Source organism: Pleurodeles waltl, chromosome 4_2 (assembly GCF_031143425.1).
Source record: "Pleurodeles waltl isolate 20211129_DDA chromosome 4_2, aPleWal1.hap1.20221129, whole genome shotgun sequence".
In the NCBI taxonomy this organism is placed as follows: domain Eukaryota; kingdom Metazoa; phylum Chordata; class Amphibia; order Caudata; family Salamandridae; genus Pleurodeles; species Pleurodeles waltl.
In genome coordinates, this window is record NC_090443.1 from 151,481,233 (window position 1) to 151,502,637 (window position 21,405).

The window sequence follows — 21,405 nt, forward strand, 5'->3', positions numbered from 1 at the left end:
CGTTTGTCCCGCCGTTGCCTAAACTGTGTTTTCTGTATTCTTCCACAAACTTGTTTTTTGTTTGCAGGCCTTTAAATCTTGTTTTTATCTCGTCATATTTCCTGTGCATTCAAACACTTTGGTCAAATGTCAAGTGCTGTCCTCCAAGGCGCTTGTTTACTTTCCTTTGTCTGATTTTGAAGTGAGAAGATGTACGTGACAATCTTGATGAATACTTGGAGTAGGGAAGATTTTTATTTTTTTCTTTCTAGCACACGACAGTATTTAAACCAACCGTAAGTATTTAAGAATATATCAGAACTATGAATGCACAAATGAAACACATTTTTTTAATTTCTGAAGTGTGTTGGAAAAAATACTTTAATATGATTAAAATGAATCCTTAAACTAGGTAATGCTAGTTTACAAATGTTCATTTGTGCACTCTATAGTTTTATTAGTAAAACTGTATGTGCAAATGTAATGGTCATTTCAATTGAAAATGTGTTGTGTGTAGCTGCAGTGTGCTATGACACCATGAATACTCCACTCAATGCCACTCCGCTCTACTCTGCACCCCTGTAGCACTCCACTTTACAACACCCCACTGCACTCTGCACCACTCCACTCTACGCCTTTCTGATCTACAGTATACGACTTTACACTAATGCACTGTTAGCCCCTTTACTGTAAACCACTCAAGTCTTAGCCACACCCTTCTACTCTATTCCTCTCTATGCCACTCTGCAGCACTGCACTCTGCCAGTATACTCTATGCCAATACATTTTACTCTGTAACTCTCAACTCTATGCCCCAGCACTCCACACCAATCCACTGTATGCCACTTTTATCTACTCTGCACCCTATGCTACTTTACTCTACATCACTTTACTGTGCCATAGCACTGAATGCCATACAACTGCACTCTACCCTGCACCACACCACTCTGCCACTTCTCTGAAACAATATTTGCCACTGCGCTTTGCGCCAATCTGCTCCACTTTGTACCACTCCACTCTTACACTGCTCTGAAACACTGCTCTCTACACCCGACTCTGCAACTCTCTGCCACTTGACTGTACTGTGCCACTCGACTCTACTCTGCACTCTACGCCACCCGACTCTAGTCTGCGCCACTGCCTCACTCAGAGCTACACCACTCTACTCTGCACCACTGTATTCTGTGATGCTGCATTGTACGCCACTGAATTCTGTGCCACTGCACTCTGCAACACTCTACGCCAATGCACTCTACACCAGTTCACTCTACTCTGCCACCCACTTGTTTGTCACTCCACACTATGCCACTCTACTACATGCCACTCCACTCTACAACACTACTTCACTCTTCGCCTTTCCAGTTTGACACTCCATGCCACTCTCCTCTATGCCACTAACTTGTAGCCACGCTGGTGAACAACATGGCTAAACCATATTAGCAAAACCAATAACATCCCACTTCAGAGGTATTGTCAGACACAACAACAGCATGCAGCCTTTTTATTTGTTTTTCCTTAGTATTCTTTTTTATTTTATTTTAACTAAACAAAATATGATTGAAATGCATATTTGCACTACATCCAAAACAGCCACATAAGAAAAATGTAAACTACAATTCAGGGGATTTAATATGGAACTTCCACCTTTTATCCAAACGGGGCACCTGAATAAAAGCTGGTCCTTGAAAACTCGAGTGGCTCTTGCAGCCACGGTCAAAGTTGGGCATGCATTGGTCGAGCCCTGCATCCAGTTACAATTTGGGAATTAATGTATTTTGGGGAGTTAAAAACGAACAAAAAAATGAGTACAAAATCTTTTTCTTAAATGCGAGTTTCGTTTGCATAATGTAGGGGGTCCTGCTTTGGAAGACAAAGTGCCTCCCGCAGTTTTCATTCGATTCGATCTAAAAACCTGGACATGAGCCAAAGTTACTTAAATCTGCCGGTACTGCTGATTGAAAAACGGGGACGCGTGGTCATCCTGCCTCGAGGCCCATTTCAGACCGTGGTTGAAGTTAGATTTTCTTTTGTTGTGGCTGCTGCCTCGTCAGGACTCCTGCTTTGAGTAGTTTATAACCGCAGACTGTAGAGAATATGTATTGAGTTCATGTTTTAAAGGGTGTGAGGATGTGAATGCTGTGCACTGCTTAAATAACGATTTGCCCCTATAAACATGGTAAATTATCTCGTGTAGAGAATTGCATGACACGAGAGAAGGTGTGTGTGTGTGTGTGTGTTATATATATATATATTTTTTCTACAGCTCTTGGAAGACCAAATAGTTTTCTGATGACAGAGTACAGGACAATTAGCTAAATGTCACCATTTACATGTGTGACATAAAGCTACTCTTACCCGTTGTAATGTGAGTTAGCGCAGTATTGGCCAACTTTTTATTGTGTGATGCCCAAACTACCCACTAATAAAGATCTTCCAGTGCACTACCATTATGCAGGTGGGAGGACACGCCGGCGGTGGCAGCTCTAGGGCTGTGTTGCTTAGAAGGACACATATACTAGACGCTTGCCTAATACAATGCATGCGCAGCCTCTACACCGACTCTTAGCAGTTGTAAAGTTTTACTGCAATTGCGCCTTCTAGCGTAGTTCCCGTTCGGGTTATGATGGGCCTGCTTAATTGATTCCAATCTTAATTTATTGGGGCGTCAAATTAAAGTAGCCGGATAAATCTCGCCGTAACTCTTAATGTCCTGGTTTAACGGTCGGCGGCTGGCGGCAGACCTTTGCATGAACTTAACCCTCGGAAGGGATTTATGGCTCGATTCACTCCTCTGGCGCCTTACTGCGGAGCGAATGAAAGCGAAAATAAAATAAAAAGCCATTGAGCGATGGGATAGGAGGCTGATGTTTTCAGATTGGCTCATAAAAACTCTTATTATTGTTCATAATTTGTATTAGTGGTTGTTTTTCATCTTTACAGGACCTTGTGCTGCTTTGAAAGGCTTTCTCTTGGGGGTCATCCGCTGCCTCTTCTGCCCGAAAGTCCACTGTTGATTATAGAAAAATGATCCTGCATTAGAGCACCCTACGCGGATGGGGCTCACCACTGGTTTGAGCAAAGGCGTGGTTGCTGTCTAGCAGTTTGAAAAGTTGGGTTGCTGTCTAGCAGCTTGAAATGTGGGGTTTGGTGTTATCAGGGTTGTTTTGTCAGTTGTAGTCTTGAGGGTGTATTTGTAAAAAAAAAAAAAAAAAAAAAGGGTTAAAAAGCCTCACTGCTCTGAGGGCTTGACCGTCTGTGAAAAAAGGTGTAATATTAAAGATAGTTTTGGGAATGCATAAAAAGAGCTTCTTTGGTCTGAGTTGGTAACGCGTTTGAGTCAGAAGGGAAGGCACTGTAAACATCAGGCCTATGCATCAGGTGCACAGTTAGCCTTTTTGTGATGGTGTTGATTGTGGCTGCGCTTGGGTAGCTAGGTGTTTAGGGGCTTTCTGTGTGTAAGGCTTGTGTGAACATGAAAGACTTTCAACTGATCCAGAGCTGGTTGTAAGCTTGTGGTGTTCGACCTTTAATTGGGTGGCTGACTAGGATCTCGTGGGAAATGGAACATACGTAGACTAAGAAAACATGACACGAATGTGAGGCATTATTTGAAGAGTGACACCTAAACGCAGGTAGTAAAGCAAAGGCAATATGTTGTCCCACCACCTGTGGGCTATACTGCAGCTTGCCCACAGCGTTTTGTATTTGTTGCAGAAAATGAAGTTTAGGTTTGAGGTCATTGGCTACATTGCAGTTGCAGAAGAGAACTTAGCTTAGGTGTGCTTTCCTGAAATTAGCACGTTTGACTAGCTCAACTGTTTATATGTGAGGCACATAATTGGGGGCCACCTCGTTCTCCTTTCTATTTAATTTCTATGTGCATTCTTTGAAGCGCATATCAGAGAGAAAAAACTGAGGTGGTATATTTTATGACCATTGGCGCTGACCCTGTCCTTTCTGAAATAAAGTCTAACATGGAAATACTGTTGAGGTCCTAATGCGTGAAATCATAATCTTTTGACGTATAAATATCGTAGTCTCGGGCTTTTGTCACTATGCTGGTTCAAATCAAGATACCTGCCCTTATGACGTAAGTTTGGTGTGGTGATTGGTAAATATCAGTTTCTCATTCTGTGGGAGAAGAAACCTTCTAAATCCTTCAAATAATATTGTATGTTAAAAAGGACTGGTTAGGTTACTGGTACATTAAGTTGTTACTGTATTGTCTGTTCTCGTGTATGCTGCCCTTTTTAGTGCAACGATACAGAAATGTGAAGAATACTTGTAGGCTGGGGTAAAAACACAAGATCAAAGAACCTCGCTGGCTGCCAGGCTTTTATGAAAACGTTGGTGATTATGTTGAAGATTTCCACAGAGAGAGACAGTTGGTGTTTCTTCTAATTCAGAAGGTCAGATTTGACAATAGAGACTATTTCATCGTGCTTCCAACTATGAACAGTATCGAAACAGTCACCTTGATTTTTGCGTGAAGTTGGAAATAATCTTGCCTCCACGAAGCTGTTTCAAATGTTGTTCTTTTTCAAGTCTTTCATTGTCTTTAACGGTACTTGATAATCGCCCAAAAAAAAGCAATTGTGTGTTATATGAAACAAATTAACGTACTGTGCAGAAACCATATCTTTTTTTTAATTGGCTGTTATTTTTTTCAATTCGTATGTGAAATTTAACGAAATTTGGAGCAGGATTAATTAGGGGCAAATGGAGTGGCAGGTCTGACTTGGTTAGGCAGCAGTCTAAATTTGAGAACAGTTTGCAGAAGGCACACCGCGTCCCATCCCATAATAGTATGTCTTTTGGGGAGCCGTTACTCACAGGTGCATCAGTGTTCTGCAGTGTCTCCTAGCAGGTGTGCAATAGTCAACTAACGTTGAGGAAATGGTGCATGGCTATATAAAAATGCCCCCTTAAAAAGCGTAAGTCAGATGGACTTGTGTGCAGTAACTGTGCAGGTGTCCACAGGTGTGGACACTGGACAAACACAGTGAAGTTATTGAAGTCTGCATTAATGATCATGTTTATATAAACATGCCATTTCCATTGTAATGCTGTGAGGAAAAATGAGGAATCCAGTTCCAAATTCTGAATTAATGCAACGGTCATTGGACAAATCACACTTCGTTTATTTATCTGATATTAACTGCTGAAATGTTAATTTTTAAGGATGTGGTGGATACGTAGGCCACAATGCGCTGCTTTTCTCAATAGATGTTTGAGATAGCTAATAAATTACAGCAGCTGGAATCACAGGCATTGTGAGAGTTTTGCAGGCAGGCTATTATCTGAACTGAGTAAAGCTTTTGCAGGCATGTTGAATTCATTAAATAGGCCGTAAACCAAAGGCAAGGGATGGATTATACATGTAGTCATAACACATGGGCTAAGTGATGTTCATGCGGGTAGTTCGTATTGCTTGGTTGTTTGATGACAATCATATACAGAAGTCAATACTCAAAGAAAAGGAAGGCTAATGCAAAAAGGTGCTAAAGCACAGGCAGAGTTCCTCATCCGACGGTGGGTCAATACCCACAGGCAAGTTGACACACTTGCAGGTATGTCAGAACCTGCAGGTAATGTGAAGCTCATTCAAGGTGGGAGATCATAACACTTAGATTCCTGCAGCAATGTCATAATCCACAGGCAGCGTTCAGGTAATGCAGGTGGGTCACACTCATTAGCAAAGTGAGGCCGCTGCCCTGGGTGTCATGAGCTGCAAGTGGGGTGAACCTCAGTCAGGCAGCTCTTAAGCAACAAGTAGGAGGTGGTTCGTGCAGGGAGGTCAAAATCCACAGGCACAGTGGAGCTTCTTGCAGGCATGTCATCACCCACATAGAGAGTGAAACTTTTGCAAGCATGTGTCAACCCACCAGAGCAGGAAAACAGCAACCTGCCTAGCATTCTAGGTATTCCTTTAGAGCATCAAATGCACAGATGATGGTAATGATTAATTATAATGAAGCACCAAGAAAATTCTTATAGTCAAAAATTACAAATAAACTTGTTAGAATAATTGTTTCCACAATCATTTAATGTTTATAATATGATATATAAACCAGTACAAATATTTGTTTTACACAGTTACATCACTATAAGCACATAATCCAGCACCCCACAGGTGACCAAGTCACCTTCTCATCAGTTACAAAAACCCAGATGAAAGACTCACTTTCACCCTAAAGTAGTCTTTCAAACACAAACCAGCTTTAAAAACCCACATAAAGGTAGATGTCATGATGACAATGAACCGTGCCCCTATGCAGAAAACTTTAGTGGGGAACTATATTTTTGTTCCAATTCTATTGCTTCACACTATATGAAGTTCTTAGTAGGAGACAGCACGCAGGCCTTGAGTGACTCGTGTAGATATGTCGTAACAGTTACACAGAATGCCAAGTGCCTTGTAGGCTTTAGCTAATTCACAGCTGGAAAGAAAAGGCAGGGTGCAGACTTTTTCTTATAAGAGTGCACAGACTGCACCTCTTAATCTTTTCACTTAGAAGTCGGATTATGTTTGGAGCTGTTCTAACATTAGGAAAATGCCACCTACTGGTTCCAACCACATATTTTCTTTGTACTACTGAAAGTGAAGCAGTTTTAGTTGCCTGCAGAGTGGAGGTGGTCCTGACATACATGGTTGAAAAGGAGGTGGTTTCCAGTCACTCAGTTGCCTAGGAGTGATTGTCTGTAGAGTCCCTTGAGATTGATTCCGTCCCTGCTGCTAGGCATGCTGAAACCAAAGTTTGATTTTAGCAGTCTCAAAAATGCAGATAAGTTGTTGTTCTCTTACATCCTCAAAATGTAGTCCTCATGTCCATGCATCTGGCCATTCATCCTAGTGAATCCATACCTCTCTACCTAAGGGATATACACACCAACGTTTGCAAAAAAATATATATCTTAAGCAAAAAAACATTAGTTTTCACAGCATGTACAAAAACACGTTAAATCTGGAAAAGAATGGACAGAAATTCACTGGAGGGTAGCTGGTTGTGAAAACACTAGGCCTGTTTTTCATTGTAAAATCTGGTAACATACAGGATGCCTCGTGTCTGCATCGCAGAGAAAATTGATCACTGATTGTATTTCTGATACTTATAATTTATTAATGTTCAATTCATATTGCTGCATACTGTACTGTCACTCTATTTCCGCTCTACCCCCCCTCCCCATGTCGTCGTCTACTCTGTCCACCTCTTTCAGTTTTGTACATATTTATCGGAAAAGTGAACTGTACTCCTAGTCATTAACCCTGCTATAGGAGATGCCCCAGAGGGGGTCCCATAGGATCAGCATTTATGTTTTAGTGAAAGGTTGTATAATTCTAATAGATTGTGAAATTATCTCACTCTTTTCAATGCAAAACCAGTTATACCGTTCTCTAGTGAGCCCTTAAATACCAGAACTACGAAACCTGAATAACAAAGGATTTTATGAAAAACATAAAACATTTTTTCCACAGCCAACCATCATCACTTGTGAATTTCTTACACACATCCTTTACTTTCTTCCATATGATTTTGTGTGGTCTAAAGACTAAATCTGTTTGTTTAGCATCTTTCATACAACGGATGATTATTTACATTGTTAGTTTGACAAACAAAGCTCTATTATGTAGCATTGTCACCTGGTGAAAATTGTGCGGCTGTTGACTATACATGTTATGTTTGGATCTGCAATCTACTTTCTCATATACAGCAGTGTTTATCCAGGATATGACTCTAACTCAGTTTGAAGTCTGATTTCGTGTCAATAGTTGATGCTGCTTTTGCAATCCTCCCTGCATTTCCACCCATGGTATATCATGGCTATGATTTGTAGCCATAGGATATGCTCGAGTTTTTTAGAGACTATCTTCTTAAGTGACATTTGCTAAAAGGAAAAAGAAGCCCTCCTCAGTGTAAATATATAAATATACTTTTTTAATTCGTTAAAAGTGTACACTTGTGGCTGTTTGGAACTGATGATTGTCAGGTTAACCACGCTGGAGTGACTTCTCCAGATAGTTTCCATACTGAGGAAAGAGGCCAAGAATCGTCATTACCCTATTCTCTTAATCTTCCTAGATGAGGTAGGTTGCCTCTTTGAGCATATAATATTCAATTCACATCACACCTTACTTTTTTGCCACTGACTGCAGTGTCTGGTAGCTAAAAGTAGAAAAAAAAACAAAAAACAGAAAAGTGGTACGACTCGTTCATCGCGTGCAGCGTCCGGTTTTGTTTTTTCCAGCCAGGTTGCACAGCACCTGCTGTGCTGTACAACATTGCTAAAAAAAGATTGACCATTAAAAAAATTCCACCACTCATACCTAAACATACTAATTCATCCACAAATCAGCTCAAAACCCCCACATAAGTTGTAAGTGCCATGATATTAAATCGTCCTAACATCCCCTCTCTCTGTGCCCCTCCCCCGAAAACGTTAGTGGGACACTAATATCTTATTCCAGTCAGTCAATTGCTTCAGTGGTTTTGTATCGCCATGGGTTTTAGTAAACAACGGTCTCGAGCCATCAACCTTTTTCAGAACACCGATTTATCACAGAAAACTTTAATTTCAAAATGTAGAGAGATTGGGTGAAGAACGAGGACTACAATGGATATTCATGAATTGCCTTGCAGTAGTCCTGAGAGACGGAGCTCCAGGTGATGACTGAGTCCGAGGACCTCTAATCCGGCCTGTTCCCCTCATGAAGCACCAACATATCGGCAGAGCAGCGCTTGAGGTGAAGTTCTGTTATACACTTAGACTGTGATTGCTTGAAGTCAGTGCATCACAGAACTTTGTCTCGAGAGCTTGGCAGCGGCTGGCAGAGCGGACAGTGTGTGCACCGCCTCACCTGTGTGAGAAGCATGACATTGATGACATCGAGTAATATAAATGGAGCGTTGGAGTCCGCACCTTCAGCCAGAACCCTGTCACAAGAAAAGCTGGTCTGTTATTTCAAAGCGTGTGAGAACCTCAAACTGCAACATTATATGGTCAGTCTTGCATTTTCCGCAGTTTGGTGCAGCTTTACTTTTTGTTTGTTTGTTTGTTGTTGAAGCCCTTTAACCATGTCGGTTTTGAGCGTTTCCATTATGACCACGCCTAGCCTGATTCACTTTAGTTGTAATTGAGTGCCACAGTAAGTTATTGTTGTCATCTGCTAGGATGTAGGCCATCTAAAGGCCATTTGTCGAGTAAACATTTCTGTCTTAGTTATGTTTGAATAACAACTACTGAAAAATTATTTTCAAAGCAAATGACTTGTTGATAAACAAAGGTGTCGATTTTTTTATCTGCAAAATTAGACTATTTTTCTTACATCCCAAGCCTGCAAAAAGAATTGCAACGAAAACGCCGACGATGTACACATTTCTTGTTAGCAGGTTTATTTTCCCTTGAATAGTGTCTGTTCAGTCAGCCTTCAATTTCTTACTTTAAGAATTTGGCTTTGCTTCACAGTGGGTCTGGATCTGTGATATACTTGGCATTGTTGTATGTATGGCTTAAATACATGTATGCCATTGCTTTGAGCAGAGACAATTGGGAAAATGCAAATGTCTTTTGGACTAAGTTGGAAGAGTGCCGGGACGTTTTCAATCTTTAAAAAATTGTTGTAAATGTTTTTTTTTTTTTTTTTTTTTTTTTAAGTGAGAATACTTCCCCATCATGTGGCAGCAATATTCATGCTAGAAGTGGACCAAGTTACCATCTGCCACTTTTAGCTGAGTGAAGATGGGGTTTACCATCACAACAGATCTAAAAGGAACATCTTGAATGACAGAATGGAGTAGATTATTAACGTGAATTTGTGCCTTTATAATAGTTGATGGATGAATGGAACAAACTGCAGAGGTTCTGAAACAAGTCTACATTTTATCAACCTAATTCTAGTTTACGAAGCAGGATGTCGCTAGTAATATAATTAACTTTTTATGTCTTGCCTGAGACTGTGCATGCAAGACATTTTGTTACTTGCAGGGGTTTGAGAGCTAATCCTTTGATTACCGCTGTTTAGTTTCATTGTCACTCTCATTTGCTTTTTTTTTTTTTTTTTTTTTTTGCTTTCATTTCTTTAGTCAGCTTGTGACTGCTTCACTTCCTCTTCTTGTGTTTCGCCCTCCCCTTGATCAAGGCCCAACTAATGTTTCCTTACCGGGTGTCCTTACCCTGCTTGCACTTTTGAAACTACTTTTTACTTGTTGGGGAAGCAGTCCATAAGGTTGCATATGTTTGCAATGCCTGTTGTGTTGCTTGCCACTCCTGCCCTCCTGCTGCCTGCCATTTTGCTTGCCTCTTCCAACCTCTTTCCACTGTCCATCACTTTATTTGCCGCGTCCCACTCTCCATTGTGTTCCTTCCTTCCTGTCCTCCTCCCGCAGTCCGTCATGTCACTTGCCCCCCAATTCTCCATCCTCTGCCAGTGTTGTCCATGCCCCCCATCTTTAAAAAAATAATAATAATAAAATCTGCCTCCGCTGCGGCGCGTTGCTTACTCCCTCCCACTCCCGTTGTTGCGTTCCCTCTTGTTGCTTGCACTGCTCCCACTATCCTGGTCCTGCACTGTTGCATGCTGTCTTAGTCTCCCACATTGTTGCTTGCCCTCTCCTGTTCCAGCAGAATGAAAAAGCATTGACATGTGAGTGAGCAATTGCCATTGTCAATGTTTTCAAGCCATGTTGGACAACAGCACAGCTGCTGTGCAATGTGGCTGGAAGTAAGCTATGAGACAGCTAGCGCAGAAGGAGTCATAGCGTTTTTTTTTGGGGGGGGAGTTGTTTTTTTTTGTTGTTTTTTTTTACTTTCTGCCATGCTGGACAGCAGAAAATTGACAAAGCCAATTACTCTCGCACAGGTAAGACTTGTTACTGTTGGAAATGCTTCAATTGCTTGATATGTTTTAAAAGCACTATGATTGTTATATAACAACATTCAGGTGGCATCGCATGTAGGTTTATTAATATAGTATTTTGTTTTTCTGCTCTTTCTTTGCCATTTAAATGGAAGAAGTGGCTTCCATTAGGTTTATTTTGGATTGTTGCTTTGTCCTTAGTGCCCCAGACACCTCTCTCGAGGCCCTGAAGTGCTTCCTTATGTCCAAAATAAGTGTCTTCTTAGCTTGTTGTGCATAGCTAGTTCAATGTGAGTTTAAAACGTGGCTCTCTAACCTTTTCTGTAATTAAAGCTACCTATGTTCAATGAAAATCATCCCGAGCTACTAATGTTATTAGTGTTGTAACAGGGACCACATCAGACTACATTACATTAGCGGCCACCCCATATCAAATTATCGGCAGTGATCACTTCAGTGCCTTAGGCAGGGTTGCCAGCACTAATATAAAATAAAAAAGGCTTTATCAATGTGGAATCCCGCTAGATGGATAATCCATAACAGCCCTGCAGCTGTGTGTCCCTGGGACAAAGGTCATAATAATAGGTTTCCCAATCCTGCCAAATGCATCCCTCAAATATCACCCTTAAAGATAACATAACTTAACGTATATTGGTAAAGTGTAAGTTCACCATAGAGGTTCTTGGTGTTGAGATGACACAATTATCACCCAACTCAATTGTTTGAATGGTCGAATTGCAAATTCAACCATTTTTCTCCAAATATCAGATGAGTTCTAAAAACACACACAGTTGAGTTTTGAATGCATACTTTTTATTTTGGTCAACACACATTCATTAAACCAAAAAGAAGCTGCTAATTTAGTAGGCTGGGCTGCACACATCGGAGCTAGTTCCAGATAGTTGGAGAGCTACCAGTAGCTCACGAGCTACTCATCGGAGAAGCTTAGCTAACAATGTAGCATATGCGGGAAGCTATTTGGTATTGTAGTATGTTAGCATGGGTGCTCCTAAAGTGATGCAGCAGAAGTATTGCTACAGATATTCATGTAGTGAAGAAGCTATGTAAGAGAGAATCAAGTTTCCACACACTTATCTTTAAGTACATGGTTAACTCCACTTGTTTTTATTTGATGGAGTTTGGGTTTGTAGTATAGCCTATTTGGGAAACATCAACCGGCACTCCATATGTGTCACAACAACGTGTTGCTGCGCATAAATAAGGAATGAGGCAGAGAAAGGCAAGAAGGATGAAGGCTTAATCTATTTTGTGCAACACTATTTTTTGCAGAGTTTTCTGTAATAGAATCAGTGCTGTAAAACAAACCTTGTTGTTTTATTGAGATGATGCAATTCTAAAGGAAGCATAGGCAAAACCAGCAGGTTTCTGTCACCCTTTGATTGCCAGTTGGCTTTGACAGTGCTTTTGCCAATGATGTGCAGCATTGGCATCGCAAAAATGCGATATATATGCGTGCATGTGATTATTATGCTGTGGTGGCCTACTGAGATGACGTGCATGCGTATGGCATGAGCTGGTTGCCATTTTTATTTTTTTTGTGTTCCCGATAGTGGAAATCCAATCTTAAGTTTAAAAAAAAAAAAACACATTTCACGTTTGAAAAGGAGCTCTGATAGCACATTGCAGCTACTGGCCTTCCAAAATGCCAAGACAGCATTTTGTTTTTTCAAAGCACACAAATACTGTGACTGAGAGGTGGAAGCCAATTTGTGGACAGCAATGCAGTGTTATTAGAAAGCCTGGGGGAACCACAGACGTGTGAGGCAAACAGAGTGAAGGAAAAAAATGCAAACAAAAATGTTGAGAGTTGCGAGAGAAGCGATAGAAAAGATCGGGAGGAGGAAACAATTTGGAATATGCTGTGAGGCGGGTATATGAGAGGAAGTGACACACGTGGGAGAGCGCAAGAAATCAGATGTGCTCCCAAGGAACGCGGGAGAAGGAAAACATATTTCCCTACATACAGGCAGTGGAAGGACACAAGTCATCCATTCACAACACATTAAAGAAGAAATGCTCCAGATGCTAAGACAAACGAAGTACAGAGAGGGAAACCATTGAATAAGAAGCACAACAATGAGCTAGACCAGAAAAACATCCAATCAAGAACAAGGGGCTGACCCCTTGTGCACTATATGTACATATTTTAGTGTACTGGTGATTAGAGGTGGGTGAGCCACTGAAAGCTCCAGCCTGAAGCCTGGCTCTGGCTAACCTCGAGATCCTTTTGGAACCTCAAAACCATAACATCCTAGCTTTCATGTGGTTTCTGTCTCCTTTCCTCCCTCCAGGGAAGACAAGTAAATACGCATTTCTGGCTGATTTGAACAAAGTGAAACAAGAAAACCTGGATAAATCGTGGCTTCTCCGCATAAATCGTGTAATCTTAAGCAAAAATGTAATTTCCCAATAACTTTTTTTTCTTCATTATCGTGTAGGAAAGAACTTTCAAATATGTGAGTTTCGACTACCGGTTGTACAAAACTATCACTTATAATAAATACTTCTCAGTGCAGTAATCTAATGTATCATTAATGTTAGAGCTTCCACATGTTAAAGAAATACACTTTGTTGAATTTTGAAGAGACTTCATCCTATTTTACTTGATGAGCCTTGGCACGGCTCTGACTCGGCTCTTTCTGAGTTTGTTGGCTCGCCTACCTTTTTTAGTGAAAATAAATCTTGTATACTCGACCTAAAAGGGTTTATTTTTTCATTTGGTCAAGAACCGAATTGAGGCGTCTTACTCACAGGCCCACTTAGGTCATTGTTTTGATCATCTGTTTCTAGATTAAGCATGTATTCAGGAATCCAGTGTGCCCTGCGTCAGCCCATCTGGGGTATTCCATTAAGATATCATTGATAGTTGTCAGGACTCTGCACCCCTTCCTGTCTGAGGTGGCATTCGGCAGTGGTCTACTATAACACTGCAGCAGGTGCGACTGCAGGAAAACAATAATGACGTTTGAAAACAGGACAAGATCTTTCAGGGAAGCGGAGGTAAGGTGGAACCTTATAAGGAGGCTATGAATAAGATAACGGAGACATTTGGTCATACAGAACAACTAAGGTGGAGGGTACACAAAATAAAGAATCTATAACATTTGTAGTGGAAATTATGTAGAAGAAGCATATTTAGGAACAGGATAAACGCGCTAGACCGATCTAGTGAGGCCTACAACTATTGACCTTTTAAAAGGTAACTAAGATGGTACTCGCATTGGATGAAAAATAATACCAACGTTGGCAGGTGTTAGTGTCGCTGGTGATTACACTGAAAACTAGGAATTGGTTCCAGCATGGATAGAGCACTTAATACGCACCTTGAGTTGACGAGGATCAAGAACGAAATGATGCTAACAAAGAAGTAATGACAGACGTCTAACGTTCAGGTGCACGGCGCTATACCCCTCCTAATGAGAGGCCCGCATTCGCCCTTGTTATTTCCCCACTACTGATAATCTGTTACCGGTGGTCCCGGCATTCGGACGGCAAGAAGTAATGGGACCATGAGTTTTTGGGTAATAACCTCCAGAATTCAGACTTTATGTTCGTATTTCCACGCGTTCTTCTCAAGTATTCCACCCGTAAATATTTATTTTCTTAAAGTTGGTGAAATTTTACCTCTTATTGGCGTGCAAACCTACATTGGTGGATCCGTCGGAATTAATAGGCCACTCGTAATGAGAGCCCACGTCCCACCTAAAGCAGCTGGGTACTCTGGAACCAGTGGAATGGGATGCTGTAGGGACTGCGAGTGAGCCTTCCTCCTACAAGGAATGGGAGCTCATTATAAGAATGCACGCCTAACCACTGTTATTTCAGGACAACCAAGCTGTGCTCATCGAGGAAGGAGGGACTGCCTTGCAGGATTGTATCTGCAGGTGTAGATTTCAAGAAAGGAGCCTGGCAGTAAAGATAAACTGTATACCACTATAGTTATTATTATTATTGTACAATAACGTGGAGACATTGAGTGCCACTTCTCCTCCTTTGTGTTACATTTTTTTGTACTCTTGCCGTAAAAAAAAAAAAAAAAAAAAAAAAAAACTTTGCTTGTGTTGATCACTTGTCCGGTGCCTTAACAGATTCCTGCATAGATTTCCATGTGTCCCTTGTTCCAAGGTTTACTAATAGAGCGATTGGAACATAGTATACAAAATGTTTGAACGGGCTAGTGTTTTTCTGCGATGTGAAGTTGCAGGTGTCAGAACAAAAAGTGTTCTAGTAATCACACGGAATAAACTCAGTTCTGTAAATTGACAGTCTTAATTATTTGCCTTTCCGATTTGATCATTGGCAACTTCCTTCTCCCTTTCTTTTTAAACTCGGATTATAATTTTTTTTTTTTTCTTTTTTTAAATCGCCAGCTCTTTTATTGACAGATCGAGGGATCTTAGCCCCACGAGCACTCAATAAGTGTTTTTTTGTGCTGTGCCCATTGTCTTTCTTCAGTCCTCTTTTCTCTGCCTAAAAGGACAGATTGAGAGAGTTTTTTTTTTTTTTTTTTTTGCATCACCTCTGCTTGAGCCTTTATCACACTTTGTGGAACAGACGTACAGTGTTGAACACAGAAGTCTGAATGGCTGAATCTCCTTTTCTGACAACCACTGACATACCTCCTTCCTGTACCTTGGGCGTTGTCAGAGTCTACACATCTAGGACATTTCTGCTTCACAGCTTGGGAAAGTTTCTTTAAATTTGTCTCCTTTGCTAGAAGGACTAGAGAGACCGTTTTTACAGATCTGCGTGAGGAATTGACTGCAAAGTTACAGTTTCTTTTGAGGCTTCCACTTCTCGTGACTTGTTTTTCCTCAGATATTATCTAGTCAGTAGTGGGGTCTGAAATGATCTCCAATGGATTAATCTTTCTTCTGTTTGATTGCTTTTCGATGATGAGGCTTATTTCTCATGAGTAAAATTCCATTAATGATCCAGCACTCTTCCCTCTTTGAGGTATCATTCATGCGGTTGGGGCCAGGATAGTCTATGATTTTACCGAAATTCACCACCTTCATCTATCTATAGAATATCCTTTTAGGCCACACTTGAAGCTTCATTGTCCTTTAGCCATTGGCACCTACGCCAAGACTGATTTTGGCAAGTGGTGATGTGTAGTGCAGTTTTTATGATTAAGTGCATTCTGGCTACAGTCACTGCAATTGCACACGGTTTCTAATTACTTGGGAATATACATTTGCTTTAGGAAGAAAGGGACTGGGTGTTGAAGTAAGTCTCCATAGTAACTCCGTTAAACAGACAATGCTGGGTGGGTATGTGGGGAGTGAGTTATCGGTGCAAGCAGGTTATTTGTGTAAGTGTTATGCTTACATATGTGCTGTGTTATCTACTGCTGAGAAGGATGCCCCTTTGTAGAGAATGTGGGGGTGCTTGGACTATGTACTGAAGTTGCTAAGGTGAGTAATGTGCACTTCCCTGCTATGCTAACTTGGTGTCCTTTGTCACTGATGGCCTGTTGCATATAATTTTTTTTGTATTAAATAGCTGCAGATTGCGTTCCAGTTTCATGTTTACTTACGTTGGTGGTCGATGCTCTGCTTAGTCACATACTTCTACTTTCTGTGAATTTTTGGTATTTCATGCTTGACTTCGATCGGAAAGTATGAGTAGAGGAACGTATCAGTATTAAGCTACCAACAGCGAGCCAGAAGATTCAAAGTAATTGCCCAGAGTCTATCACCAGATTATCATGTTTTATGCGTGTTGAGTATGCTTGCTAATCTAGGAAGCATATTTGTATTTGCTCTAATTTTTCTGTCATTCCCTGATTGTCCTTCAGAAGTTGTAACTCCCTTTCCACCTATGTTTTCAATTTGGTTGGCTGATGGCTGTCCAAACAACATTAATGGTCCATTTACTCCTACACACAGAAAAGGCAATCCGGGCCGGGGACTGTGAGAAAGCAAGGCAGCGACAGCAGAGTTGTAGGACTTTCACAACTTGCGGAGCCAAGTGCGAGGCCTTGCGTGTTGCCAGTGAGTCTTTTTTGATGCCACGTTTCTTGTGCACACGGAAATTAACCCATTAATGGTCATGGACTTCATCTTAAGCTTTGTTCAGTTGTAATCAACAGTTATTGGGTCCACTTCGCTAACAGTGTTTTTGTCATTTTTAATGACATTTAGTGGGAATCTTACTGGGCTTAACCCAACCCATGGCATCTCGGCAGCCAAAGGGACAATGCGTGCTGCTTGTTTTCTGATAATTAGATTGTGATTGAGAAAAATGTGTGTTTGTGTGGATTGAACTGACCAACATCATAGCTTTTTATTGGCCACTAACATGCAGCAGGGTATGCCTTCATTTTTTTTTTTTTTTTTAATGATCCTGCATTCCACACTGATACTATGGCCACGTAATGATTGGGTCTTGGTCATAGGATTGCAGCTATGACGCAGCAGCGTAATCTTCTAGTCTATTGTTCCGATTTCAAGGATTTCTTTGTTTGAACTTCAATAGTGAACTCTCCTGAGGAGGAACGACTCAATTACCAAAAAACAGTTATAGCTAGCTCTATATAAATCATACTACGGGGACAGGCTTACCATTGAGACTAAGAAGACTAGTGTGGCAGCCTTTTTGAATAATAGAACTGTTGGCAAAATCACTGGGTACCTCTCCATAACATCGGGCCAGTGGGAGCGAACCCTATTGTTTCGATTTTAGGCTGATACTGTTAAATATCTGCTTTGCTTCCTCCTAGATTTTCAAGCAAACCTTTACTCCTGACCTTGTCCATGCAATAGGAGCTCAGGCCAGTCAGCTTTGCACTTTTTATTCTTTTTGTGGCTTTTATCAAATGTACACTAAGCTTATTTTATGCCCCGTATTTATAGAATGCAGTATCACTAATTCTAGAGAAGCATTTAGTTAACAGCTCTCAATTAATGACGTAGAGTCCATTGCCCACCGAGGTCCTTTCTTGAAAATTGCTGTCGGAGCTCGCACCTCGAAGAATACAGATTAGATTGTTTTTTGTGATTGTGGTGTTCTTGTTTTTCTTATCCGTTGTTGTCTTAATCTGGTTTTTAAACTTTGCCTTTTTAGTAGTTTTGTACATGCTAATGTTTTACTGTTTAATTTTATATGTGTTAATTTTTTTAATGTAAGTTTTTTTTTTTTTACTTTTATGGATACTTTAGTACCCGAATAAAGATGAATTGATAATTAGATTATGATCGAGAAAAATGTGTCTTTGTGTGGATGGAACTGACCAGCATCATAGATTTTTATTGGCCACTAATATGCAGCAAGGTATGCCTAAATTTCTTTTAAACGATCCTGCATGTCACACCGATCCTATGGCCACCCAATGATAGGGTCTTGGTCATAGGTTTGCAGATGAGGATCAGAGCACAGCTTTAAGAAACTGCAGAGTAATCTGCTAGTCTGTTGTTCGGATTTCTTTGTTTGAACTTTAGTAATGAAGTGCACTATTGTCTACATATCTATCTCTGGGAAACAAATGGCTGTGCAATGGCTTAAGCTTCGAAATCTGTACGCAAGCATAATTGGTCATATAAAATTCTTATGACCTTTGCAGCAAATTATTTTTAAAGTTTTCCACTATGTAATATGCTATGCTGGGGGTTTGTGGGCACAAAGTGCCAAACTTAATTTGAGAGAGTGTCAACCGTTCTTAGGGTTCAGTTGATGGTCTTAAGTGATAACTCTGCGTAGGAGAGATGCTGTCTCCCTTTCTTTCTCCACAGTCTAAAAAAATCCAATTTAATTATTGCTTTGAATCGACCACAGCGTTTGCTAATTAGTGTGCTTATCTTGATTGCTTTAGTAATTTGCAGTGTGAGGTTCATACATGGAATCTTCTCCTTATGCTTTAAGACTGGAATCTACGTTCACTTTTTCCTTGGCTGAGAGAAATATTTTAGGATCTGGACTTAAAACAATTGAGGCTTTCTGTTATGAGTGAATTAATGGGAAGCTTCGTGGGGTAGAAGGTTGTTTAATGGGATGTGAGTGGCAGAAGAATAGTTCAGTGTTGATGGCAGTGAATTTGAGGCTATGCAGTTTTTCCCAGCTTAAAATATCTCTTAAAATTGGTGAGTCTATCGGCAAGCTTAATCAAAGCTGTGGGGCAGTGTTATTGAATTGCATGCAGACTTCATAGTATATGAGGTCCAGCAGACCGTAGTTTAAAAATTATTAGGAGGTTAAAGGCAATGCTCTGAATACTCCACAGTTCACCTTTGGAAGTTCGATAGATGGTTAATAGCTAGAAGTAAGGCTTTGTTACAAGGTTGCTGCTATTATGTTAAAGCATGACAGAAAGGGTAGTAATGTGCTGTAGTTTGCTAGTGCCTCGATCCAGCGAGTATTTCACAGGGGAGCAAGGGCCACCAGTATAAAACTAGCAGACCGTTTTCAGAATTATGGTAACATTTCAGGTTCTGCCGTCTCCTATTCAATTGCATGTGTTGTACCAAGCGTTTAGTGTCGCCAGATATGAGAACTTATATATGGCTGAGTTTTCTTGCCCCCATGCCTAAAAATGGAGGGAAGGGTGTGGAGGTTAATTCTTAATCCTCCCTTTGTACATGTTTCCCAGACTGGCAACAGATGCACAGTGATATAACCACTATATAGGCATGCTTAAGTTAAAAACACACAAAGTTGCCAAGCTGTGTATGGATGTAATAATTCGAATGTATACCTCTAGCTGTTCAACTACATCTGAAACAGCAACCTACCCAAATACCTTACAAATGAAGTTGGAAATCTGAACTGAATTTTACTTAGTATTAAAAAACAGAGGCTTTAAGAGCTATGTTAAAATTTAGAGCGTCTAACAACATGAGCCTGCTAATGTGACTGGTGAGGTTTAAAATTGTGAACATTAACATCTTCATAGCAAGAAATGATTTCTCTTGCGCTAGGAGTATTTGAGGAGAGAACGGTAAATGGTCTTAAAGGCAATAAACCTTTCAAGATGGCAGGGCTTGCATTTCTTGCCTAGGTTTAGTTTATCTGCCATCCCTTTTCCAAGAACGGGAGGCTGTGACAACAAGAAGGGGCATTACATTTTCACCAACCATTTCTCAAACCTATCCCCGTTGTTAGACTTTGATCTTTAGCATTGTTCAGGTCTCCTCAGCTGTACGTGAATGGTGCATAATAGAGGTCCTTCTCAGTTTTAGGAAATTAGATGGTTAACTTGCCTACTAATCTTAGCTTGCTTCTATTAGACTTTCTGACTCCCAACTGTGGAATAATCCTAAATGCATCATGAATTTTTGGGAATGAAATGATGAATGTGAGGTTCAGTATCACAGAGAAAAAGGTGAGGCATATGCCACACAAGGAATGCCATTATTTACAATTTATAGAATGGTGCAAACCATATGATGGTGTACTGCTGGATAATTAGTAGGATTAATCCCACTGCCCATCTGCAGGAAACCAGAATAGGCTGCTTGGCGTCGTGTAAATTGCTATGGGGTGTGTGATGTAAATGGGTCTTTAGAAACGCAAGTTCTGAATACATAGCTATTGGTTGCCAGTTAGACCAAATGGTTGGCTTGTAAGAAACCCAAATGTCATATGATTGTAAAAGCTCATTATTCTCTGATAGCACTGGTTGTCTCAACTCACTTCTGATAAATAACTTTAGTTAGTTTAATGGGCCTTAGCCTCAACTAAACAACGACCAGATAACAGAAACACTAATCCTTGTGAAAGCTGGGTGAAACCGGCCCTTTGCTTTCTTTGAGAGCGATATGTACAGGGCAATGGACAATATGTTTAACAAGCATAAGACAGGTGGTTTGTGATAATGTTAAACGGGCATTGTCAGTCGTGTGACACCACAAATGAATTTCACTAAGTTCATTTCAAGATAAATTAAGTCGGATTGGGTTTCAATCTGTGTTTTGTTTTGAATTATTATTGTCTCTTTGAAAAAACGATTTCTTGTTTGTTCACTGAAAAAGAAGTGAGCTATACTGCCTGTTGCCTTTATTGCACTTATACCACTACTGTTAACAAAGATTTGTAACAATTCCAAGGTATGGCTATGATTACAGTTATACTGAGACATAAACGTAGCTTTGAGTGACTTTGAATAAGTTTCTCCATCTGAAATATTGATCTAAAATGCACATATGATAATACACTTTCATGCAAAACAGTTACATCTTTACAATAAGGATCTAGTGACAGCGTGGCATACATCCCACCACCTCCAAAACAAAGCTTTGCTCTAGAACTATAAACCTTCAAGATCAAGGGAGGGCAGAGGGAGTACTATGGGAATAAGTATTTTTTTTATGGAATCTGTTTTTATTAGTTACTGAGTATACATCAAGTCAAACAAAGCACTTAATGAACACACACCAGCAATATTAACTGGTGAGATAATTGCTACATTCAATCAATCAACATATACGTTACTATTCTCCACACCGTGAGACCACCTATATATATTCAGACTTCATACCTATACTTTTAAAGTCTTTACTTCCGTTTCCATATGCGTAGTAATGTGCCCTCTTGTTCTGTTATGTCTCCTCATC

At 40.4% G+C, this 21,405-nt stretch overlaps 1 protein-coding gene across 3 annotated transcripts in view; it reads left to right on the plus strand.

The window, feature by feature from the left end:
• COPZ1 (COPI coat complex subunit zeta 1) overlaps positions 1-21,405 on the plus strand; it is a 156,286-nt gene that overhangs the window by 31,409 nt on the left and 103,472 nt on the right. For 2 of the 3 annotated variants that reach the window (XM_069231012.1, XM_069231011.1), the window contains exon 2: positions 16,747-16,851. The exons of the other annotated variant lie outside the window; for it this stretch is intronic. In XM_069231012.1, coding sequence (XP_069087113.1) covers positions 16,747-16,851 — 105 coding nt within the window. The remainder of the gene's footprint in view (positions 1-16,746; positions 16,852-21,405) is intronic. 3 annotated transcript variants of the gene reach the window in all.